Here is a 19241-nt window from a genome sequence, read left to right on the forward strand (position 1 = left end):
CGAAAGACTTCACCAGAGACAGAGTGGGGAGCAGAACAGGCAGATCCACGAAGTACACTGCTGAGGGGAGCAGCGGGTGGGTCAGGAGAGGTCTGCCACATCATGTGGTCACCTCTGGGACAGGCGGGAATCGAACTCATGTGGAAGTGGTTTCAGCTTCTTAGTGCTGTGCTTTAACCCACTGTACCACCAGGGAGGGCCTAATATTTTGATAATTTTATCTCCATTTAAATTATCAATAATGTTTGATTTAGCAATGACAATTTTAGTATTTTAAATACACTAATTTCATACACATTTAACATAATTATTGCTCTTTTTCTACTACTCTGTTTGTATTTACTTTTTTTTACTTTAATGTGAGCTATAGATAATAACAAATATTTTATTCTTTTGCTTTATTGCTAAGACTATAACTACCATTTTCAATTTTATTTATAATTTTATAATTTTACTTTAATCGTTGCTCTGCAGATGACTAGGCAACTTATAAATCCTAAAAAAGTTAGAAATCATTTTCCATTTCTTTACATATGACTGAAGTACTGTTTTTAGTTGTACTTATCTTTCAACCAAATATATAACAGAGAATATTTATATAAATAATTAATGAAACTCAATAACATAAAAAAAAATCTGATCTAACATGTATAGAGAATCTTATACTATCTTGTTAATGGGAAATGCAAGCAAAGCAATCAAAGCAATTGTGTCACACATGCAAGAATGACTATTATCAAAAGGACAAGAAACAAGTGTTGGAGAAATTGTAGGAAAAAGGAAATTGTAAATTATTGCAATCATTATGATCATTATGGCAGTCTCAAAAAGCTAAAAGTAGAAATTCCATTTGTTGGAGTTATCTTGCTTCTGGGTATTTATCTGAAGACTACATAAACATTAATTTGAGTACATATTTGTACTTTCATCTAGTGACTGTGTTATACACTAGCCTGGATCTGGAAGCAACCTAAAGGACCATCAGTGAATGAATGCATAAAGAAGTGGCCTGTAGTGCAAAGAAATACTGCTCTGTTGTAAAATAAGTGATATCTAGCTATTTGCAACAACTTGGATGGTGTTCTACTAGGTGAAATAAACATGTGGAAGACAAAAAAATTAAACTTATTAGCATGGAAAAAATCAAACTGTCGACTATAAACACAAAATAGTTTTCACCACCTGGAAAGATCAATAAAGGTAGGGAAATTGTGTGTTGAAAGAAGGCAAATTAAAGTTTTGATGCAGTGCAAAATGTTGATTTATGATATGTGTACCTAAAACTATATGACATTATAAACTAATATTGCATTAATAAAAATATTTTTTAAAAAATATGCCAGTAAGGCCCTCCCTGGTGGCGCAGCGGGTTAAAGCACAGCACTGAGAATCTAAAGCCGCTTCCTCATGAGTTCGATTCCCGCCTGCCCCAGAGGTGACCACATGGTGTGGCAGACCTCTCCTGACCCGCCTGCTGCTCCCCTCAGCAATGTACTTTGTCGATCTGCCTGTTCTGTTCTCCACTCTGTCTCTGGTGAATTCTCTCACCCTCCACATCTCTGACCTGTATCCCAGTTCTGTATGCACAAATAAAATCTTTGAAAAAAAAAAAAATATGCCAGTAAAACAATCTGGCTATGAAATTTTCACTGTGCAAAAAAAAAAAAGATTATAAATTTAAATTCTGTACATTTTAAAAGTCCATTCAGATTTCAAATCTCCTCTTCAGTTATCTATAAATACGTTTTGATATAATAAACAAAAACAACAAACTTCATTGCCTGTTGACCTATACATCAGGAAATACAGAAGAATTTCTACAAGCTGTTAAAAACTAAAAGATATTAAATGGATCATATTGAAGAAATGAAGGTCATTGGAAATGTTAAATAATTATATTTTTATATCAACTAAAGTTTTGAGCACATTTTTTCTCATATATTTTTAGTAACTTTTATTGAGGTAACATTGGTTTACTGTACATGACTTAGAGTTACAAGATCATTCCCTTAGGTATATTTTACCACACTCTACCCATCAGCAATGTGTTTTTTGAGTGACTGAAAAACAAAACAAATACTTGAATATATGAAATAGTATACACATTCAAATATATTAATGATTGCACAAAATAGATGTGCATTAGGAATCTGAGAACCAAATATTCACTTTTATTTAAAACTGTACATAAGATATGGAAAGAAATTTGAGCCATAGTTGAAAGCAAACTGTTTTTCTAAATCTGCTGTAATAAATTATCAGAAATTTAGTGCTTACAACAATACAAATGTATTATCTTACAGTTGTTGTTTTGTGTATGTGTGTTAGAAAGCTGATGCATTTCTCGCTGGCCTAAAATCAAATGTGTCAACAGTTCTACATTCTTTTCTGGATGCAATAAAATGTGGTTTTGTTACTTCTCCTAGCTTCTATATGCTGCCCACTTTCCTTAACTCAGAGTATATTTTCCATTTTCAAAGTCAGCAGTGAAGGATTCAATCTTTCTCATATGATGTTTCTTGACTTTGCTTTTGTCATCACATCTCCTCTGACATGTTCTTCTGCTTCCATTGTCCATTTTAATCATGTAGATCCTCCTTGGATAGTCTAGGATGTTCTCTATGTTTCAATGTCAACTGATAACCATTAATTCCATTTGCAAGTAATTCCTTTTTGCCATGACAACAAACATACCCACAAATTCTGGAGGGTAACACATGGACATCTTTGAGAAAAGACATTAATCTGCCCCAACTAAGGGCCTCTCTGGTGGCACAAGTGTTAAAACACAGCACTATGAAGTAATCCACAGCCACTGCAGCATGAGCTCTATCCCCAGCTAAGGAGATAACCCACATGGCACAGAGACCTCTCCTGTCTCTCCCACTACTCCCCTCGGCAGTATTTTTCAGTCAATCTGCCTGTTCTGCTCCCCACTCTGTTTCTAGTGAATCCTCTCACCACCCTGTACCTCTGGTTTGTGCCCCAGTTCTGTATGCTGGTAATTGCAGAAGAATATGGAAAGGAAATATTTCTTTTTATTACAAAGTTTATTTTTACATCATTTTGCACATTTTTTTTTCCATCTCGATTGTAATCCCCGCGGGTTTCCCATCACCAAATCACCCCTGTGCCACCACCATAGTCCCGTGCATTTCCCTCCCTTCCCCCCACCGAAAGGAAATATTTTAAACAATTAAGCTTGAAAAGCTTCCAGAAGCAAAAGACACACACACACACACACAAGACAAACAATGGTATATGACAGAAATACACATCTGTATGGCATATAAGAACTGAAAGAATACTGAACATGACTTTTTAGGAAATATATATTTGTTTCTGTATCTAGACTCAGAATAATAATTTCAGAGTATCAAAACTAAGATGGTTTCCAAACAAAAGAGAAAAAATTCATTTCAAAAGAATTGAAAATATGATTATTATAAATGTCATTAGTAATATTAACTTCAAGAAAATAAAATCTGAACTATAAACAACCGAGAAGCTTATGGAATATAACTTTGATTCAAATTTTATAAATTTTGACCTATTATTCAAATATGAGGAAAAAATGAAGATGTATTTAGAAAAAATGAAGATGTATAATGACTTATTGCCAGGGCAGATGAGGTTGTCGGTAGAAATAGGAGAAGATCATGGTATGTAGACACATTCTACATGCATGATGATTGTGAATCCCAAAGCAAGACAATATTCATGAAGATCATGCATAACTAAATTATTACTAATGCATGCTGTTAATAAAAATTACCATTTAGAAAGTATTTTGCTGAAACCTGGAAGGTTTTTGAAGAGTAGAAACTTTAGAAAACTGATAAATAATTTTAGGAAGCAAAGTTAAATTATAGTCAAATTAAAGTCAAAATATGCAAGTTAGATGAAAAGAAAATATTGGAAACAATAATGTTTAGAAAATAATTAAAATAAAGATCAGGAAAGCAGAAACATGTTCTAATGGGTTACCCTACTACCTTATTATCTTATTTCAAATTACAAAATTTAGCATATTATCTGAAAATGAACCAAGAAATAAAGAATGCAGCATATTTTTAATAAAATATTTGAATATTTATTAGACTAATACATAGAATCAATGTGGTCAAATAATGTTTTTAAATGTTTTAATCTAAAAAAATTAAAAGCAAATGATTAAAATACTGTGGTTAGTTAAAATTTTCTACATTGTGCTGTCAGAAGTGTAAAAATGAAACTGGTCATATTAAAGGTGATTCCAACTTTAATTCTACATGCATTTTTATAAAGCATTTTCTTTCAGAAGATTGAAATATTAGGAAAAAATCAACTGGTGAATCACCGGACAAAGTTCTTAAAAACCTGAAAGGGAATTTTTTTTTAAAGATTTATTTATTTGTACATACAGAACTGGGGTACAGGCCAGAGGCTCAGGGGTGGCGAGAGGCTTCACCAGAGACAGAGTGGGGAACAGAACAGGCAGATCTGCGAAGTACACTGCTGAGGGGAGCAGTGGGCGGGTCAGGAGAGGTCTGCTGCGCCATGTGGATCACCTCCAGGGCAGGTGGGGATAGAACTCTTGCAACTCTTGCGGAAGGGCCTTAGCTTCTCAATGCTGTGCTTTAACCTGCTGTGCCACCAGGGAGGGTCTGGGAATTATTTTTAATGTAAAACAGTGTGACAACTTTAACGATGAAAAAGTGATTGTTTGTTCTTTGGGATATCTTCCTGTTTCATCAACTGAAAGTCCTAAGTCACAATAAAAAGTCACTATTTGGTTAAATTGACAGCTTGTACTTTAAAGTCTGTGGACAAAGTAAAATGGATTATGGGCCTAAAATAAGAGACTTGGTATTTAGGGACTGTCTATTTTAAAGTCAAATGTAGATTTAAAGAACAAACTAAATACAGTGATAGGCAATATTCAGCAGATATCAAATAGAAATTCTATGCACAATTCAACTCCAATATGACATTTTGCTATGCTATGGGCATGATAGAGACAATGAAATGGTACTGGTCTCAGTAAGAAATAGTTTTCAAAATATGTTTGTTGTGGTTATCATACTGCACTGAGTCTTATGTGTTTGGCAGACATTCCACTCCAAGTTACATATCTGGCAATAATTTTTAACTCACAAACTTGGCTTTTTTCTTTTTAAAAATGTAACAAAATACAAGTCAAAGGCCAGATATCTGTGGCCATTCAGCTTGTTGATTTATCCTTATCAATGAGAATAAATCATTGCTAATTGATTGAAGACATACAACAACAGACACAAAATGAATGCAAATTAAGTGAATAATAAAATGAAAGAATGTGTGAAGGAATGCATGAATGAAGTCAAATTTCCAGCACCATATTTATCAAATTAATTCAGCACAGGAGACCCTTTGTTGCTAATTCTTTCCTCAGAAAAGAAGCAGCCTTGTGCTGTCAAGGACTCTATGCTAAGACAAGCACACACTGGTCACCCATCTCTTTTCCAGGCTAACCCACTAGTCTTTGAACTTGAGATCAATTGATGCTTCACAAGTCTTAGTCATTAACCCATAGTTAAGAACAAATAAACTGGTATTGCAACCTGCAGCATTGGTTAAAGTCAGGAGACATGTGTTAAAGCAAGAACACACGTTTGCCTAGATAGATCAAACTCCTTAATCAAATAATGTGGTAGGAGTCTTCTTAATAAAGACCTGGAGGACTCTCTCTCTTATCTGTTTGGTTCTTACACCGTAAATGATGGGATTGAGTGAAGGTGGGATCACCAAATAGATATTGGCGACAAGAATGTGAATATAGCGGGGTATGTCGTGTCCAAATCGGTGAGTGAGGAAGGAGAAGACCGAGGGGACATAGAAAACACACAGGACTGCAACGTGGGAGCCACAGGTGCTCAAGGATTTTAGGCGTGCATCTTGGGATGGGAGGCGGAAGACCGCACAGAGAATGTAAATATAGGAGATTCCAATAAGGGTCAAGTTCAGGAGAAAGAGAGCGACCACAAAGAGCCCATAGATAGCATTGATGCGAATATTTCCACAGGATAGTTTTGCGATGCCCATGTGCTCACAGTAGGTATGAGGTATTATATGACTCTGACAAAAGGGTAGACGGTAGATGAGATAGACCATGGGGAGCATAAACAGGACTGGCCGAATTACAATGCATATGCTGATGCCCATCAGGACCCGTGATGTCAAGATGGTGGTATAGTGGAGGGGAGTGCAAATTGCCACATAGCGGTCAAACGCCATGGCCAGTAAAACTTCAGCTTCCATGCCGGTAAAAGTATGGATTAGAAACATCTGGGTCACACAAGCCCCAAAGTTAATTTCGTGAGCATCAAACCAAAAGACCCCCAGCATGCGGGGCACTGAAGTTGTAGAAAGGGCTAAATCTATTGTCGACAGTATAGCCAGAAAATAGAACATGGGCTCCCGGAGACTCTGCTCCATCTTGATGACCATCAGAATCGTAGCATTGCCCAGTAAAGCCACAAGATAAACGGAGAAGAAAGGCAGCGAGATCCAGGCGTGGACCTCTTCCAGACCTGGGATTCCAACGAGGAAAAATGTGGTTGGGTGGAAGGTGCTACTGTTGTGGTGTGTCATCCTGGGAGAGTCAAAGGAGGGGAAGCTTGTCTTCTGTGGGGAAGAAAATGAGAGAGATGGAGCAGGAAGACCTGGGAGGATAGGAAAGGAAAGGGGAGAAAGAGAGAAATCAGAAAAGAGATCAAATGGAGAAGATAAGGTCAATTGTTTTCAGCAGAGCTTTAAGGCCATATTGACTGTATGAGCACACATGTTACTGATTGACAATTGAGCTATCCCCATAGTCATTTGATAAGCCAGGCTAGGGTCATGTTTTGAGTTTCTATTCTGCTTGTTGATTGAGTTCAATTTCCAAACATGGAGGCTTGCAGCAAGCTCAGTGCAGATTTCTAATAACTAGCACTTATCATCACTTGAAAGAGCATAGGATATTAATCAAAGCTAGGAAGTCCACTTTCTGGTGAGCGACACTGAAAACATCAAGACTATATATGGATAATATATATGACTATATATGGACAATATATACAAAGGTAATAAAAAGCTTTTAAGTAATCAAAAATGAAAAAAAAAACATGCTGTTGTAGGGTACTCACATATTCAAAACATTAGTCCTGATTCCTCCTTAGTGATTGGCATAAAAATGCACATGCACAAATTCAGATTCAACATAGTTACATGTACTCAGACAAATGCTAGCCTCCAGATATCTGGCCAAGAACAGAATCAGCCATTGCATGAATTAAATATCGCACAGAGTATCCTTTGGAAAAGGAAAGAAGAATATCTTTCTAATGTCTTTTGAACATATATTCACTATCCACAGCATAAGAGTACTCAGAGTTTGTGCTAATTTTTCCACTGCTCACCAGCCAATACTTACTTACTCCTCCTACCAGTTCAAGACACTGGAAATTTGTATATCTGGTTTTGGTGCTACACTTTTTTTTTTTTTTAATTGCTCTTGGGGAGAACAGTCTCAGCAGAGAAGAATCTACTCCTGCAATGATAGAAAGGAAATGGAGATAGGTACATCATGCCTTCAAAATGTCACAAAACTAAGTAAAGAACCTTACCCTGGGAAATGTGATACAGCAGATATAAATAAAAATGAATCATAGAAATATTGTATTTTTTGTCCTTGCTAGCTTCATTATCTTATCATTATTTAATTTTCTTTATCTCATGAAAACCACACCAAGGTGAAAAGAACAATCTTCTGTGACGTAATCTAACAAAGAGAGATAAAATGCTGCCAAGTGAACTGACTTTTTTGCTATACAAAAACATAGACACCCAGTCAATTACTTATCATTACCTCTTAGAAAGATGATTACTGAAACAAAACTACAGAGTCCTTGTTTATTTTCAAGCAACATGAGATGCCCACTGTCAACAGTACTTCTCCACTTGCCTCACTTTTTCAACTGCTATAGAAATGTATTTTATCCAATGTGATTGACAGGATGATATTAAATGTCTTGCATCTTTGTGAGAGATTTTAAAAATAATCATATCATCATTTTAATATATTTAAAAAATAATATAAAGGCCTTCTTTTTCCTGTCTGGTGAAGATTTGATACCTGGTTCAGTCCCCAGTCTGCTCTGACTATGTTTCCCCATTTATTGCTGCATTTATTCAGTAGAAAGCAGCAACTCACTCACCTCTTCTGTTCACATGAATCAGGGCTTAGACATAGCATCAAGAAGCACAGCCCTTATTCCTCCTCCTGAATAGTGCATGAGGACATATTTATACCAAGCTTAAGGGATATTTCTGAGAATACATTCCATTTAACCCCAAAATGATTTGTAGCTCTGGGACTCAAACCTCTGAGACTACTTACAATCATCTAGATTCTACAACAACAAAGAAGTCCATGGAATATAGAAGCAAACTTTTTTATGTAAATAAAAGCTGGAAAAGTGTGTATTTAATATCAAGTTAATGTCATTTCTATTTGACACATGTAAAATGTATATGTTGTACCTCTATGTGAAGTGATTAAGTGGTCCATTTCTATGATTAGACCTACAAATAGATGAAACTTACTCATTTCAAATATTTGAACTCATACTAAAGGTTTTATTCCTCCTTTTCCACTATGTCTCTTCAAAGGGAGATATGTCAAACAATAAATATATATCTCCACTTGAGATAGTGTTATTGGTAATACAAATATTTTGTTTAGTTACATTCTACAATGAAATTTCTAATACTGACCTACAATAAGTCTACTAATCCCTTCATTGGCTATGCAAGAACAAGAATCTAAACCTGAAGTCTAATATTATAATAAACATAACTTTTATTCCTTTAGACATTAGGTTTCTATAGTAAATACAGAAAGAGACTGCAGTCAGAATCAACTATTTTCTAAATCATCAAAACCAATATATAAATCTTCCTCCATGTGGAAGGAAGGGGTAATGGAATCTAGACTATTTTAATAAAAGTAACTTTGATGGGGAAAATTGTAAAAAAATCAACTTGTTCCTTTAATAATTTCTTCATTTTCATAGTGACTTATTATTCTCAGATATTTATAGTTTATGTCATCCTGAACTTGTTCTTTGAAAGTTATTGTAATGATAATAATAATTTCTTAAGCATTCAAATTATTCTATTTAGTTTGGTTATTTTTCATTATTTTTAAAAATTTCATTGAAATAACATTGTTTTACAAAATGGTGTATGATTCTTGTCATTAGTTGTATGTATGCATTTGTCTGGCTTCTTTGGAGAGTGCTTATATTTATATCTTCTGCCCATTTTTTGATCAGGTTATTTGCTATTTTGTAGTTGAGTAATATGAGTTCTTTACAGAGTTTGGATACCCAGCCCCTTATAATGTATGATATGTACATATATGGTAGTGGCTGCAGAATTTTTGGTATATAATTTTATCACAATCTACATTCCAGTAACATTCTACGACTTTGTTTATATGTATAAGAAACATATAAGAATGCTAAAATTACCCATCTTTTCATGGATAAGCAATATTATATTGCTTAATAAATTTTTCTTTAAAGATTTTTTTATTTATACATATAGAACTGGGGTACAAGCCAGGGGTTCAGGGTGGTGAGAGGATTCACCAGAGACAGAGTGGAGAGCAGAACAGGCAGATCGACTAAGTACACTGCTGAGGGGAGCAGCGGGTAGGTCAGGAGAGGTCTGCCACACCATGTGGTCACCTCCGGTGAAGGCAGGAATTAAACTCATGCTGCAGTGGCTTTAGCTTTTCAGGGCTGTGCTTTAACCCACTATGCCACCAGGGAGGGCCTGCTTAATAAATTTACTTTTAAAATAAATCATGATCTGGCCCTCCCTGGTGGCGCAGCGGGTTAAAGCACAGCACTGAGACTCTGAGGCTACTTCCGCATGAGTTCGATTCCCGCCTGCCACCTGCCCCGGAGGAGACCACATGGCGAGCCAGACCTCTCCTGGCCCGCCCGCTGCTTCCCTCAGCAGTGTACTTAGTTGATCTGCCTGTTCTGCTCCCCACTCTGTCTCTGGTGAAGCCTCTCACCGCCCCTGAGCCTCTGGCCTATACCCCAGTTCTGTATGCACAAATAAATAAATAAATCGTAAAAAAAAATAAAAAAATAATAATAAATCATGATCTCCTTTAACATTTTCTTCTACAATAATGGCTAAAATTTAAATAAGGCTTTTTTTTTTAATGATAGAAAGGACTGAAACCTTCATGCTTGTTGACAGAATATAAATAAGATCACTGTTGTGTTAGAAACCTGTATGATTATCATCTAGCAAACTGAATATGGACTTTTATTACAACCTCAAGATTCCACTTCAAGAGAAATAATTTTATTTTCAAACATTGAAACACAACTAAGTGACATAACAGCCTCACATTAAAAATAATTTCATTATTCATAAATAGAAGAATAAATATACTGTTGTCATTTCATTCACGTCATCTGAGCATTAACTTTTTAAGCATTTGCTAGGTATTTCTATTACCTGGCAAACAGTGAACCAATCAAACAGTAGAAAGCTAACCATGGCTTTTGTTTAGGTGCTATTAACATAGATATCAAGTATGTGAGTCTTCTGAACCATGGCATTCTAAGAATGACAATATTTCCGCAAAAATTTACAATCACTAGTAAATACATTGGTTCCAATTCTCTGCTGTGATACAAAGAAAAGATGTCTGTACTTTCTAAGGAGATGACAAATAAAATTCCTAAAGGTTACTATGTTGATTAATTTCTTACTGGTTTTTACTTGTTTCTCTTAAATGGTATTCCTGATTCTATTAATTCTTACTGATGTCATTCTGCCATGTTGGAATTTTAAAAGACAAATATGGGTTGGTTTGGTTGTACTTTTATTTTAACTTTATTTTGTTTATTACTGCCAATGATATTGCTTCAAAACTTAAAGAAAGGTAGACATTTATTTCTGTTTATTTACCCATAATGATTCGCATAGTACCATATAAATTGGTACATGACCCAGTTTAGCCAATTACAATAAATTAATATATCTGAGTATCATTATCAGTTCGGCTTTAAGGACATTGGGTAACATGCACTATGAAATTCTTCCCCTAGATCTCTAAGTGGAGCCTATAATAGAAATTTTCTTCTCTCTTTTTCTCTATGTAAGCTGTAAACAGTGCTCACCACTCTCACCTCTAGCTTCTAATTTCTCCCTCTCACAATCATTTTTGTTACTACATAGGTTCGCTTCATTCAAAAATGCTGAAAGCAACAGGGACAAGAGATAAAGAGAGTAAGAGCTGTTGGTGCTAAGGGTCTCTTTCAAGCTTATAGAGTGATATAGTTCCCATGTTCTTGCACCTTTCACTTCAAATATGTGGACCCTGATATTATCTTGCCTAATTGCTGTTACTTGCTAAAATAATAACTTTTAGTATTAAAATCATAGGTTATGGAGGGTGTATTTTTTTAAAGACTTATTTATTCATGCATACAGAACTGGGGTACAGGCCAGAGGTCCAGAGGCAGTGAGAGGATTCACCAGAGACAGAGTAGGGAGCAGAAGAGGCAGATCAACAAAGTACACTGCTGAGGGAGGGAAGCAGCGGGTGGGTCAGGAGAAGTCTGCTGCACCATGTGGATCACCTCTGGGGTTGGGGTTGATCTTGCACTGAAGCAGCTGTGGCTAGCTCGCAGTGCTGCACTTTAACTTGTTGCACCACCAGGGAAAGCCAGGAGGGTGTATCTCACAAGAAACTTTTATTTGCAGAGTTAAACATTAATTAGTAAAATTGGTGCTTATGAAAGTAAATCTTAGGAAATCTTTAATGACAACCTGAACAGATCTCATGTGCATGAGATTTCTCTATTTTTTTTTAACACATTTAGTATTTTCTGAATACTATTTTGGCACTCTTTTACTTTCATTTCTATACTGAGTGATTAAATGCTAAAACAAGAGATCTCTATATCAAAGGATCTTCAAGACATAGGCTAATTGATTCTTTGCTTTCTAGCATACATTTTATTCATAGCTGCAGAACTCATTAAGACTACTATACTGTTTTTTATTATTAAAGATTTATTCACTTATTCATACAGAACTGGGGTACAGGGCAGAGATGCGGAGGGTGAGAGGATTCACGATAGACAGAGTGGGGAGCAGAACAGGCAGATCAACGAAGTACACTGCTGAGGGGAGCAGCGGGCGGGCCAGGAGAGGTCTGTCTTGCCATGTGGATCTCCTTCAGGGCAGGCAGGGATCTTACTCCTGCGGAAGTGACTTAAGCTTCTTAGTGCTGTGCTTTAACCCGCTGCACCACCAGTGAGGGCCAAGACTACTATACTTTTTACAAACATACAATAAACAACTAGTGTGTTCTAGACCCTTAGACTGGGCACTAACAAAAATTGAAAATAAAATCTGTCTTTCAAGTTACTTACATAATAATTTGTAAGATTAAATAATAAAGACATAATACTGTTGGTAAGGGTTAAACACTGGCAAATAAAGGACACTAGACAAGCTTCAGGAAGAGACAGAACTCAACATGCATGCCAATAGATGGAATTTCTAAAATTTATTGTAGACACTTTAAAATACAAATTTAAAAATGTCAGATCTTTAGTTATTTTTGCATTAAACTTCACTTGTCTTGTACATTCAACATATTTAAATCATCTTCAAAATACTGAAGTACAGCAGCGTCCTTCCTTGCTTCCGCAGGCCTCTCTCTGAGCAAACCTTTCCTTTTTGGGGTCAGCTTTTCTGCCACTTGCATCTATTTAAGTGTCCTCTGTTCTTCTCTCCTTTTCTATAAGTCTACCCTTTTTGGATATAAAACAAAACATAACACTGGAGGATAGGGATATTTTAGTAGTTTGAGTTGCTGATGCATCAGCAGATGCTTAAATGCATCAACACACACAATCAGGCTTCAAAGAATGCTGAGTGCTGCTTCTTGCTGTGGTTGTGGAAGTGCACTGAATCTCTGAGCACAATTCAGTCACTGTTGATCTTGTCTGGGTTATTGGAGCCACAACTTTTCACTCCAAGATGAACATTTAAAAAATTACACACATTAAAATTTTCTCTAATTATAATTTGAATTTTACCACTGAAGCTAGTATTGATACATTCATACTGCTGGTGGATAGATTAGTTATAGAGATAAACAATGGGAAAGGCAGGGGGATCAAGTTTATAATTTACCTATCAAGCTTTACTCATCTAACCTAGAGTGTCATTTCTTTTTTTTTTTTTTTAAGATTTATTTATTTGTGCATACAGAACTGAGGTACAGGCCAGAGGCTCAGGGGCAGTGAGAGGCTTCACCAGAGACAAAGCAGGGAGCAGAACAGGCAGATCGACGAAGTACACTGCTGAGGGGAGCAGCAGGCAGGTCAGGAGAGGTCTGCCACGCCATGTGGGCACCTCCGGGGCAGGCGGGAATCGAACTCATGCGGAAGTGGCTTTAGCTTCTCAGTGCTGTGCTTTAACCCGCTACGCCACCAGGGAGGGCCTAGAGTGTCATTTCTTAATCAAATTATTCCATCAAACTCTGACAGGTTTACTGATATGCCATGTATCATTGATGCAATCTCTGTTATTTCACTGTCACTCATGATCCTAGATGAGCTGGACTTTTATGAACTTTCCCATCAACCCTGTTTCTCACATAATTTTGCCAAGATTAGATTTTGTATTTGTTGACTCTTCACACAGTACACAATTGGATTCATCAGAGGGGGAATAAGAAGGAAGGTGTCAGCTATTAAGACCTTAATAATGGGAGAATCATTTTTGGCAAAGCGGTGGATAATAGCCAAGGTGATGATGGGCACATAGAAGAGGAGCACAGCACAGATGTGGGAGATGCAAGTGTTGAGGACCTTGAGGCGACCCTTGTGTGAGGTAATGCCCAGAACAGCTCTCAGGATCAGCAAGTAAGACACAAAAATGCACACCAAATCTAACATACCTGTTAGAGCCACAAACATTCCATAGATGATATTGACCCTGTTGTCAGAACAGGCCAGCTTCATGACATTCTGGTGGAGACAGTAGGAATGGGATAGAAGGCTTTTCTTACAGAATTTCAGCCTCTTTAAGATAAAAGGAAAAGGAAGAACATATAAGATACTTCTGATAGCAAATGCCAGGCAGATTTTAACAACCCTGTCACTGGAGAGGATGGATGTGTATCTCAGAGGGTTGCAGATGGCTATAAAGCGATCCATGGACATGATAACAAGGACTGATGACTCCACAGCTGAGAATTCATGAATGAAAAACTCTTGGGCAAAGCAGGCATCTGGGGAAATTCCAGTGGTATTGAACAAGAAGATTCTCAACATAGTTGGGAGGGAGGAAATGGACAGCCCCAAGTCAGAAAAGGCCAGCATGGAGAGAAAATAATACATAGGCTGGTGCAGAGAGGTCTCTGTTTTTATAAGAAAGAGGATGATGCAGTTCCCCAGCATGGCAATGAGGTATATGAGGCAAAGTGGGATGGAGACCCACTTATGAGCTTGCTCCATCCCTGGGAGCCCAATGAGAAAGAAAGTCGAGATTTCCTCTGCAGATGTGTTGAAGACTGACATTGTGAGAATGTTAGGAAACCAGGATATGGTTCTCAAAAGAGCTTTTCTGCAATGGCATAAATTAATTGCTTAAATGTGCATCTGTTTAGTTATTCGTGTAGTTCTTTGGTTAGTAGAAACTTTGAGATTTCAGCTGCTTTATAAAATCCTAGGATTAAAACAAAGCATTGTATAAAATATGGACAGGAGCAAAATCATAACACATATGAATATGATAACAAGAGAAAGACAAACATCTATTTATCCTATGCATATTCATCAGTAGATGAATTAAGTTATTTGAAAATATTTCCTTGGAATCAGCACATTTATCTGAACATATATTTGAAGAGCTGTAAGCCTGTATTTTTAAATCAAATATGATACTGCCTTTTCAATCAGTGTTGTAAATCAATGTTACCTCAATAAAAGTATTATTTTTGCTAAAAAAATGATACATTCAAAATAAATGTCATATACACATTTTCCTTTTATATTAACTACTGGTAATAGGGAGTTGATATCTCATATACCGGGGTATGAATTAATAATTACACTAACTTTTCTTTTTATTTATTCTCTACTGTTCTCACATGTGTTGGAAGTCTTACAGACTCCTAGGCCTCTCTGGTGGCACAAGGGGTTAAGTCTCAGTACTATGAAGCTATTGGCAGCCACTGCAGCATGAGTTTGATTCCTGACCAGTGCTAACCCACATATGGCACAGCAGACTTCTCCTGTCTCACCCACTGCTCCCTTCAGCCATGTATTTCAGTAGATCTGCCTGTTCTGCTCCCCACTCTGTCCCTGGTGAATCCACTCAACCCCCGCACCTCTGGCCTATACCCCACTTCTTGTATGTGTAAGTAAGTAAAATAAATCCTTTAAAAAAGAGAAAGTCTCGGCCCTCCCTGGTGGTGCAGCGGGTTAAAGCACAGCACTAAGAAGCGGAAGCCACTGCAGCATGAGTTCAATTCCTGCCTGCCCAGGAGGTGACCACATGGTGTGGCAGACCTCTCCTGGCCCGCCCGCTGCTCCCCTCAGCAGTGTACTTCGTCCATCTGCCTGTTCTGCTCCCCTCTCTGTCTTTGGTGAAGCCTCTCACCGCCCCTGACCCTCTGGCCTGTACCCCAGTTCTGGATGCATAAATAAATAAATCTTTAAAAAAAAAAGAAAGAAAGTCTTATAGATTCCTTTGACATATAATAAAACTTAATTTTCTACTTTTTCTCTGTTTTCTGAACTTGCTTATATTCTCATTCCCACTTTTCTCTGTTCCTCTTTTCTTGAACATATTGGTGTGATTGTATATGCATCCTTTCTTTTATATACTGCAGGGGTTTTTTTTTATACTGCAAGAAATATTGGTTTGCAACACTGTATATGATTTACAGGTATATTATTCCTTTTCAGAGGTATGTTACCACACCATATTCCACTGAGCACCATTGACATTTTCCCCATACTCACCACCTTCCCTTTCTGCTAACCTCAATTCTAAATTCAGATTTCTAGAGCTTGTTTGGTTCAATTTTATTTGTTTCTTTCTTTTGTTTCTCTATATTTCACCTATAAGTAAACCATTTAGTATCTGCCTTTCTCCACCTAATGAATTTCACTTTGCTTAATCCCCTCCAGTTCTGCCCATGTGGTCAAAATGTCAAGATTTCCATTGTTCATAGATGAGTAATATTCCATTGCACAAAAGCATCAATTCAAAGGGATATATGTGATTCTTTGTTCATTACAGCACTATTTGTTTACAATCATCAAATTATGTAAACAACCTCAGTGCCCAAGAACAATGTGTATGTAGATCAGGAAGAGGTAGCATTGTATATATGCTTATATCACTTCTTTCCTCTAGACTGACAGTCCATCAACTGCTGCATATACCTTCTCTGTTTCTTGTTACTCCTGTGGGTACTTCTCTTGAGCTTTAGAATTTCCTTTCCTGAGTTTAATTCCATCTCCCTAGATTGAACATCTTCCTTAGTTTCACTTCTATCTTTAAGTTGCCTGCTGGCAACTTAGTGATAAATATAGCTAAATATAGCACATACAATTTTTTAAGTACAGTGGTATGGAAAAATAGTTTGGATAGTGGAGGGAATTTTAAATTCAATGAGCATACAAGAAGAAAATAAAAACCTTATAAATGACTGAATGTTTATTACATTCATGTTTGGAAGCATTCACCACCAGTATCAAAAAAGACCATACATGGCCCTCCCTGGTGGCGCAGCGGGTTAAAGCGCAGCACTGAGAATCTAAAGCCGCTTCCTCATGAGTTCGATTCCCGCCTGCCCCGGAGGTGACCACATGGCGTGGCAGACCTCTCCTGACCCGCCCGTTGCTCCTCTCAGCAGTGTACTTCGTCGATCTGCCTGTTCTGCTTCCCACTCTGTCTCTGGTGAAGCCTCTCACCGCCCCTGAGCCTCTGGCCTGTACCTCAGTTCTGTGTGCACAAATAAATAAATCTTTAAAAAAAAAAAAAAAGACCATACGAGCATACAATTGTTACAAAGGGCCTTTGTGTTAAGGTGTCACATTTGTCTTATAAAGATAGTTCAGTCATTCTATCTCTTCTTAATAAAAGTCAAAATGACCTCCACCTCCCAAAGTTAAATGGCTTCACTGACTTGCAAATTCTGCTCCTTCCTTGTCATGCTATGACACAAATTGAGCCTCTTAAACATCCTTATCTTTCCCTTCTCCCCATTTATTTTCTTTGTTACTGCTTGGTGGGGTGATTAGCTCCTAGACACACATATCACAATGCTCCTTTTGCTTCTAAGTTTATTGCTTTAAAGGATCATCTGAAATGAAAGAACACAAAGATCTATTGAAAGCAATAATTTAGGAAAATATACATAGTTTTATACAACAGTGAACTTTTTTATTTAAATAGGAGAAAGTGAGACAGAATTTGATATTTTTCACTATTACAGAAATTGTTGTTTTTGTTGCTATTCATTTTTTGCTCATTTATTTTAAACATAGTACCTAGTGAACCCAAATTAAACCACAAACTTTTAATCAAGGGTTAACTCAGTAATGAGAATAATAGAAACTAAATTCATATGGTGCATTTGATGGAACCATGGAACCATGTTATCACCTACAATTGCATATCATTTCTGTGTAAACTGATGTGCATTAAGCAAACTGGAAATCATATCCTTAACGTGGAGGCCTCTGTCTCAAATTTAAAGCATTACATAAAACTTGTATAAACCCTTCCCTGCATGACTTAAAAATCCATAGATCTCTTTTTGTTATAACATTGAACTGGTTTCTTGTTTATTAAAAGAAGAAAATGTACAGCAAACATTTAAACCTTCTTAGAATGTTGGATTAGAAAATACTAAGAAGACAAAAACTTTGAGTGGCCAGTACTGCTCTCTGAATGATGTTCATTGCAAATTCAGTGGTCTGACATATGTGCAGCCAGAAACAATAACTTTATACTCAGCAAATATATCACCCCAGAGCCAGGTCCAGATGCCTGGCTTGCTTTCTTTTTCCTTTTTTTTTTCAACAAAAAAAAGAAAGTTAATAAAGAAAAAAAAAAAGAAAAAGCCCGCAAAAAAAAAAAGGGCAAAAGTAACCCCCGTGCCAAGCAAAAAGAAAAAACTTGTGAAAAGAAATACCTGCATAATCACAAGTGGGCAGGAGAGCTGCCATCAGGTACCTGGCTTTAAATGACTTTCTGTACTCACCCAGTAACAATAGCTTAGAATCTACTTCATTCCCATGTATTAGCAGGACCATGATCTTCTACCCATCTTTTTACAAGCATTTTTGGGTTTCTTGTAGAGCTGGTTAGTGAATACACCCTAATTACCTGAAGATCACCATCAGATAAACAACATGAGAAATGCTTGCTTGAGTTGTTGCAAAGGCAAAGGCAGCAATGAATATTAGGAAACTTACCAGTATGGGGGGAGATAGGTCATGGGACCATTGGTTAGAGTGAGGAAATAGAGGTGGCACACATTCATCAGATTTCCACTGCTATTTAGTAGCAGGGGTTTTTTTTATCCTAACAAGGGATTCTATTCATGTCTCTCTGATGCTTTCACAATGAAAAAAAAAACCTCTGGGAATTTCTGTACTCAGAGGAAAATAAAATTCCCTGCAAGTGAACACTCAGAGGGACTTGAAGAGCATGAGTGAGAAATGAGTGGTAAACCTCCCATAAAGGAAAGAATGATTAGTAATCAGATTCATAGTATATTGAAGTGTGTGCTTCTAGACATCTGTCCCCTCCACTAGGTTATATTTCTTTAAATGTATAGACGCTTCCTTCTATAAGTAAAAAACACTTCAAAATTTAGTTTTCATCAAAAATCTTTAAAACTATTGTTTTCCAGCTAGAGATGCACATCTGATTTCAATTTTGTATATATATAAAAAAGAGGATGTAGGTCTCTTCAGTCTCTTCCAGAATTGCTCACCATATCTCATACTTGATATTCCTGAGACAATTTTAGTAGTTCTCAGTATATTGTTTATACTACCGATATAATCCATGATCATTATGCTATATATTGATTTTTTTTTCTACTGAAAAATTATGCTTATCCATTTTGGTATAGGAGATGTAAAATTCACTGTGGAAATTAA

At 36.7% G+C, this 19241-nt stretch overlaps 2 protein-coding genes across 2 annotated transcripts; both read right to left on the bottom strand.

Annotated features, from left to right (window-relative positions):
- Window positions 1-5655: 5655 nt before the first annotated feature.
- On the bottom strand, window positions 5656-6612 carry LOC101626488 (olfactory receptor 52J3). The gene has a single exon (XM_004683667.1). It carries the CDS (start codon window positions 6610-6612, stop codon window positions 5656-5658), a length of 957 nt encoding a protein of 318 aa, XP_004683724.1.
- Window positions 6613-13691: 7079 nt separating this feature from the next.
- LOC101626722 (olfactory receptor 51A7-like) lies at window positions 13692-14633 on the bottom strand. The gene has a single exon (XM_004683668.1). It carries the CDS (start codon window positions 14631-14633, stop codon window positions 13692-13694), a length of 942 nt encoding a protein of 313 aa, XP_004683725.1.
- Window positions 14634-19241: the final 4608 nt, after the last annotated feature.

The sequence above is a fragment of the Condylura cristata genome, unplaced genomic scaffold, assembly GCF_000260355.1.
Source record: "Condylura cristata isolate star-nosed mole 26May11 unplaced genomic scaffold, ConCri1.0 scaffold00015, whole genome shotgun sequence".
Taxonomy (NCBI): Eukaryota; Metazoa; Chordata; class Mammalia; order Eulipotyphla; family Talpidae; genus Condylura; species Condylura cristata.